Raw genomic sequence first — 7,821 nt, 5'->3', positions numbered from 1 at the left:
TTTTCAGAGTTTGAAACATTGTTTTGACATATTTTATATGATTGTGTTCTCAGGTTTTTCTATTGTTGTGTTGACTGTATAGTAAATGAGGCAGCTACCTCAGTACACTCCAGAGTTTAAAATAAATATTTAAAAAACTCTGCCTTGGATTCTTAAAGAAGCTATGATTTGAAATACACTTTTTTTATTATTTAAAAGACAAATGATAAAATATCGGTATCGACATCGGTATCGGCGATACCAGCCCGAATTTTACTCGGTATCGGATCGGAAAGGAAATTGGTGGTATCGAACATCACTAGTTACAATCACTTTGCGCAGGCGCACTGAGGGAGAGGTGCTGCGCTTGGCTCGAGGCTCGGCTTCCACTATGCGAAAGAATTTGTCGGCCGACCAAAATTTCTGACATGTCAGAAATTCTTCCGACCGTACGACGGTCGTTCGGGAACAGATAATCGGCCCCCGTTACCCCCTGTACACTGTACGGAAAAAGACGCCCGACGAAACATGAAATCGGGTCGACTGTTGCCAGGTCGTCCGTCTCAAATTATCGGATCAAAAACGGGCTAAAATCGTACAGTGTATGTCCGCCCTAAATAAGACCCGAATGTCCTTTATCTGCAGCTTCTTTAGACTGTCGTCACTGTCCAATCATTTCGTCTATTAAACTTGGGCAGGTCCATGGTAAAAATATTGTTAATGTTTCATAGACAACAGTCAGGTTTATACAACAACTAATTAACATGACACCAAGACTCGCTGGACACAGGTGTAAATCACAGGCTGTCAAAATGACAGGCTGAAATGATACTCAGTAAGTGATGGCACATTTTTGGTAAATGTTTCTTGACTTCCTGGTAGATTCCTTCACCTGTGAACCTGTATATCAACGTATTTTCATTTCACAAAAAACAACAACTTCCTATCTTGGTGTTTCAGTTATAAGACCTAGCACGAGTTTCTGGCCTGGTGTTGGAATCTAAATATTTCAGGCTGGTTGAGCGTGGGAAAGTGAACATGGAAACCATTCTGCTGGTAAAGAAAACCTAAGGCCAAGTCTTTTTGTGTGGCCCGCGGGAGCTTAAAAAGCATTAAGTTCATGCAGCAGAGTTTCTTAAAAGTTTTTATAAGCACTCAAATAATAATCAATTACAGAAACATGTATCAGTCTGTTATGGAGTAGTTGCATCTATACCAGTGGTCCCTGACCTTTATTCCAAAGACTGGTCAACCAGTACCACCTGTTGCTACAGACTGGTACCAAGGTACTGAACATTGAAGGATCATTACATTTTCACATAAAACATATTTTAGCCTTTATTCTGTTTGTATCAGAGTCTGAATGACCTATTATTTTAAAATTAGAATATATTTAAATAAAGATAGTAAATGGATAGGACTGGACTTTCTTTGAATGAAGTAAATTAGTAAAAATCCAGTACATTTTTTCGTTGTGTCCCAGTACCAAATGACCTATGGACTGGTACTGGTCTGCAAACCGGGGTTTGGGGACCCCTGATCTAAACAGTTTTCCATTTACAACCGGTCCTTCAGTTTGACACCCCTGCTCTACATGGACTTTTCCCTCCTAACGGAGTCGGTTTGGTAAAAGAAAAATTGTTGGGTGCTGCATGGCCTTATTTTGTTTCATAACCTCCAACTACATGTATAAGGAATTGGAACAGTGCTACCATTCTCACTCATGATGCAATATTCTGACAACCCAAACAATATTACTGAGAAATTCAGTCGCATTACCCCAACACGCTGCAATCTTTTTGGAAGTGTGCAGTAACCCCTGGGTTTTTCTAAAGAATATTCTGGACCACAGCTGTTCTTGTTGCATGAAACCAAATAAGACCTATTTCATTAGATTCTTATGGTTTAAAGTAAATTACAGTACTGTGACCAACAGTGTTATTGCATGACCACCCGGTTCGGAGTGATGTCTAGATAGACCAGTGCTGATGGTGCAGGGTATTAGTGTTGTTTTTCTGGTGAGGAATCATTGTATTCCATGTGACCTGTAGAGTTCACCAGCAGTCTCCCCCCATCCCTTAACAGACCTCAATTTATTTCCTTATTTAAATACTAATGACCAATTTCTTACATAACTGTGTCACATTAAAAATTGACCATCAAGTGGCCATTAATCAAAGATCACTCAATGGGCTCTGTATATTAGAAATTAAATAACATGAGAAATGATAACATTTTTAAAATGATGAATCACAGCTGTGGATTTGATCCATTAAAACAACATTAATTGAAAAATGTTGTTTAAAAAGGTTTTCTTTATTCCTCCAATGTTAATGTTAATGTCCTTAATCTGGAGGGTTTTTTTTGTTTTTTTTTTTCAGTTCTGCTTATGACCGGGACAACAAGATCCGCGTGGCCATCAAGAAGATCAGCCCTTTTGAACATCAAACATACTGTCAGCGCACCCTGAGAGAGATCAAGATCCTCCTGCGCTTCAAACACGAGAACATCATCGGCATCAATGACATCATTCGCACACCAACCATTGACCAGATGAAGGACGTGTATCCTTAAACATCACCACCTCAGTCCAGCCTTTCTGATCACCAGGCTGTGGGAAAAATGCAGTGTGAATAACCTAAGATTTTATGAAGGCACTTTATTTGTTCACAACAACAATGACAACCAAAAAATGACCCCTCATTCAATGTTAGCATTTTCCTGCCCATGATCCTTTTGGTGGTTGGTGTTACACACAGGCTTTGTGCTTGAATTGGGTTGTTCACTTGTGTTTCATTACATAAAAGCCACCTGTTCTGTAGTCTGCAGTGGCTCTTGTTTTCATAATGCACTGATTGTGGGTTTACAGTGTGTTGTAAAGCTGGGACTCTTGTTGCTTCTTAATGACATTAGCGTCATACTTTTCACAGAAACTCTTACAGATTAACTACATCTACCTTTAAAGGCAGAAAAACTCTTTTGTATGTTGTGATAACATAAGCATCAACCCATGTGACTCCTAATGGCCAGTATTACGTCTTCATTTCCTTTGTAACTGTGGTGACATGTCATTTTTTTGTAATTTAATAATAGATACTGGCTTACAGAAATAGCATCAATTTTTAATTTTTTTTTTTTCCCCCATCAGTCGTTGTACGTTTATTGATTAAATAATGAGTTTTCAGTTATCCAATGATGTGAAATCTTGTATATCCACTAGCACAGTGGTTCTCAAACTGTGGTCTGTGTACCACCAGTGGTACATGAGTGCTCTCTAGTGGTACATGGGAAAAATTCACATTTTCACATTTACATTTTCAATTGAATAAATCTGAAACATACCATGCACAATTAATACAACATTTAAAAATTAAAAATCATTCTAAACATTTCTAAACATCTCTCCTGTGGTGGAAGCTAACAGTGAAGGCCTATGCTGCTATATTCTAATGTTGGTCATCATGGTGGTACTCGGAGAGATCCATGTTTTCTCAGGTGGTACAGAGTAGAGAAAGTTAGAGAACCACTGCACTAGAAGAATAGTTCTCAACCACGGGTTCCCAGACCCCTTAAAGTCTGCAGGACGTAGCTTGGGGTTGTGTAAAAAAAAAAATAAAAACAATACAATTATGTTTTTTAATTTAAAAGTTTTCATCTTGACATAATGAAATCCATGTGTGCATATAAAAGAGTCATTATTCCAACCTTTATTATTCCAAGTTTCCTAATGGAAACTTTGCATTAGCACAAAATGCTCATCCTGCTACTGCTTAGCTAGATATATTACATGTTAAAATATACATTTAATTTTGTTATTGACAACACTGCATTGCCTTTATTTTTATTTTTTTTACCATAGACTTGTGTGAATTTAAAAGTTATTCCTTGTATCCATTACATTTGGTTTTCAAAGTGTGCGCCCCTTAACTTTGGAATGCACAGATACATTGTCCAGGATCTCATGGAGACCGACCTGTACAAGCTCCTCAAGACTCAACACTTGAGCAATGACCACATCTGCTATTTCCTCTACCAAATCCTACGAGGGCTCAAGTACATCCACTCTGCCAACGTCCTGCACCGTGACCTGAAACCTTCTAACCTTCTGCTCAACACCACCTGTGATCTGAAGGTGCAAACCTGTTTCCTGTGTCATTTCTTGTGTATATCTGTGGTGATACATATGTTAATAAGGTTAGGACTTAGTCTGAAACCTTTTTTTGAACCACACTGGGGAAATCTGGGCACAGCACAGAGAGTGATTACATTATTTGACAAAGAGGAAAAAAAAAAAACATCTGACGAGAAGGAAGTAAGAATGTATGCAAAAAAGGTAGAAATTTTAAAAGCACACTAGAGCTACTTCTTGCGCAAATGTAAAAGGTAGAGCAAGGCTAAATGGTACTGTGCATATTTAAAGTACTGTAATACAGTGTATAATGTTTATACACTTAATAATAAACTACAAGAAAAGTGGTATTAAACCTTGTAGTCAACAAATTAACATTGGTGTTTGTCGTCCTTTTCCCTGCAGATCTGCGATTTTGGTTTGGCCCGTGTTGCTGATCCCGACCATGACCACACTGGGTTCCTCACAGAGTACGTGGCCACACGTTGGTACCGTGCACCTGAGATTATGCTCAACTCAAAGGTAAATGTGATGTCAGCTGTGAAATGTTGACAACACAGCTGACAAATCACACAAATAAATTCTGTGAACTGTCACAGTTTGTGATTGATGTGATTTTCTTTTCTTTTCTCCGCCTCTCAATGATTTGCTGAAATAGAACACTTTTGCCTAGAACTGTTTGCTCTGTGTAATGCATATGACACCAACCGTGTTTATACTGATCCCTCATAAACTCTGCTTACACAACATGGACATTTTGGCAACTACAGAGGGTGTTTAGAGCAAAAGCTGACGTTATTATTGGAACATATTAGCAACAGTTTTGTTACATGCCGAACACAGTACACACTATTACGATTTCTTAACAATATGAGGGTTCACAAATATCCTGGACAATGAGTGAATTATGTCTGTGAAGATTCTCAGTCATCCAGGTCATGGTCAAGGTTGAAGAGTTTCAAAGATGTTTCACCTCTCAACCAAAAGGCTTTTTCAGAATTAAACAAGTCAGAAAAAAATCTTCCAGGACTGACTCAAACAGTTCCAGGAACATTTTTAATTTTTCATATGTTTCCTTGGCTGGAAAATTATTCACTCAAGGTTGAAGAGTTCTGTTAGGCAAATGGACGTGAATTTTATCTCTCTATCATTTCTGATGAAGTCTTTGCCTTGCAGTCATGGAATCATATGAAAAATGTTCCTGGAAATGTTTGAGTCAGTTCTAGAAGATTGTTTTTATCCTTCCTGCTTCTCCATGTATTGTGAGCATATGTAAAGGAATTAGAAGTTATGTCCATGTGTCTGACGTCACTCTTCCAATATTAAAGCACATCACAAATGAACAAAATGCAAGGTCCAAGGAGAGTTTATTTGTACGACACCAATCACATCCAGGTGATCATGTGGATATTTGGACAGAACAAATAAAATAAAATCAATTAAAATATGAAAGGAAAAAAAACACTTTTCAAAACTCTTGTGAAGGAAGGATATGACACACTAAATGTGTCCTCATGTCCTGGAGCTTCTGCCACATCATCAGTCCAACAACAGACGCCTCACTGATAGATTTGAATAAAATTTGATGTTAAAGTTAGGAACCTTTAATCTCTCTTCCTGGTTGTTGTAGATTAACATACACCCTGTGTTTTAGTAGAATGGCTGAGGAAAGGCTCTTTGTAATGCTGACCTGCTCCAACCGAGGTGTAAACAAATCTATCTGCGTTAACATTTTTGTTGTTATTGCAGTATCTGTGTATTAGATGTACTGTACTATACTGAGATGTGTTTGGTTGAGACTGAAAAAGTGTTTCTGTTTATGGATTCGTTTTGCTCATTTATAAACACTCCATGACATGTTTGTTGTATGTCATTTCTTATGTTGTTTATACAATAAGACATTTGTGTGTATTTACTGTTCTTTAGCCGTATTACTTTTGAATACACACATATTTGCTGATATAGTCATGAAAGTAGAACGTTAAGTGTGTGTCTGTTCACTTTACACTTTCACTTTATCAGGGCTACACCAAATCCATAGACATTTGGTCAGTGGGCTGCATCCTGGCTGAGATGTTGTCCAACAGACCAATCTTTCCTGGAAAACACTACCTGGATCAACTTAACCACATTTTGGGTAAAGAAAAAAAATCTACTTCTTACTGTACAACCACAGAAATGTATTTATTTATTTGTCTTCAACCATGTCAAGGAAAATTAAGTTGACATACTTTTCCATTCCAGCTACATCGTAACGTTTATTTTTCAGCAACTTGAAAACTTCCCATTGCCTTTGAGACAAATGCATTGCAATGCATCTGTTTATTCTATGGTTTGACACCTTCACGCCTGAGCCACAACTTCACACTCTGCCAGTAGCAACACCTTCCTTGTGCCAGTCCAGAGACGCTCTACTTGTTAATATGAATTTATGAAGTGTTCTTTGTCAGCTGTGGTGCTAGACCACACGTTGTTTCTCCCTGTTGTGCAGAGTTTTTCTTCTGTGCGCCACAACTTTAATCCTAGTCCATGTTTGTTCCACAGGGATCCTTGGTTCTCCTTCTCAGGAGGATTTGAACTGCATTATCAACATTAAGGCCAGGAACTACCTTTTGTCACTTCCTGTGCGCTGCAAAGTGCCATGGAACCGCCTCTTCCCCAATGCTGATCCAAAAGGTGAGAACCGACATCAGCATCCTCCTGGACAAACATGATCCTCTTCCTAAAGTCAATCTTAGCATCTTTAACTCTGCTAGCTCCAGCTCCGCCTCCTGTCTTCTGCCTATTGCTACCGTTTCTAAACCATACATCATGGCTGGTCTCACCACCTTCCTGTAAACATTTCCCTTCACCTTAGCTGACACGCTTCTATCACAGATCACTCCTGACACTTTTCTCCAGCTGTTCCATCCTGCCTGTATTCTTCACCTCTCTTCCACAGTCTCCTCTGCTCTGAACAGTTGATCCTAACTACCTAAACCCCTGCACCTTCACCACTTCTGCTCCTTGTAACATCACTATTTTACTGACTTTCATTCATCTTCTTTCTAGTGCAAACCTCCACCTCTCTAGGTTATCTTCTAGCTGCTGCCTACTCTCACTACAGATCACAATGTCATCTGCAAACAACATAGTCCATGGGGAATCCTGTCTGACCTCATCTGTCAATCTGTCCATCACCAAAGCAAACAATAAGGGGCTCAGGGCCGATCCTTGATGTAGTCCCACCTCCACCTTGAAGTCTTCTGTCCTTCCAACAGCACACCTCACTACTGTTGTACTATTCTCATTCATGTCCTGCACCAAACTAACATACTTCTCTGCCACTCCTGACTTCCTCGTACAAAACCACAATTCCACCCTTGGCACAATTCCTCCCTTGGCACTTTGTCACTTTTCTAAATCTACAAATACACAATGTAGCTATTCCTGACCTTCTCTGTACTTCTCCATCAGCATTCTCAAGGCAAATATTGCATCTGTGGTAGTCTTCCTAGGCATGAAACCATACTGTTGTTCACAAATCTCCATTTCCTGCCTCAACCTAGCTTCCACTACTCCTTTCCAAATCATTTGTATGGCTCATCAACTTTATCCCTCTGTAGTTGTTACAACTCTGCACATCACCCTTCTTATGAATTGGTACCAGAACACTTTTCCTCCACTCATCAGGCATCTTGTCAGTCTCTAAAATTCTGTTAAACAAACCAGAC

The 7,821-nt window shown here is 39.0% G+C and overlaps 1 protein-coding gene across 1 annotated transcript in view; it reads left to right on the top strand.

Moving 5' to 3' along the window:
- Positions 1-7,821, top strand: part of LOC103397828 (mitogen-activated protein kinase 1-like) — a 43,006-nt gene that overhangs the window by 14,101 nt on the left and 21,084 nt on the right. Inside the window, 5 exon segments of the mRNA XM_008336223.3 lie at positions 2,361-2,543; positions 3,922-4,111; positions 4,514-4,630; positions 6,131-6,245; positions 6,653-6,784. Of these exon segments, the coding sequence (XP_008334445.2) occupies positions 2,361-2,543; positions 3,922-4,111; positions 4,514-4,630; positions 6,131-6,245; positions 6,653-6,784 (737 nt within the window).

Source organism: Cynoglossus semilaevis, chromosome Z, assembly GCF_000523025.1.
Source record: "Cynoglossus semilaevis isolate Cse_v1.0 chromosome Z, Cse_v1.0, whole genome shotgun sequence".
Taxonomy (NCBI): domain Eukaryota; kingdom Metazoa; phylum Chordata; class Actinopteri; order Pleuronectiformes; family Cynoglossidae; genus Cynoglossus; species Cynoglossus semilaevis.
This window is presented reverse-complemented; position numbering and strand designations above follow the sequence as displayed.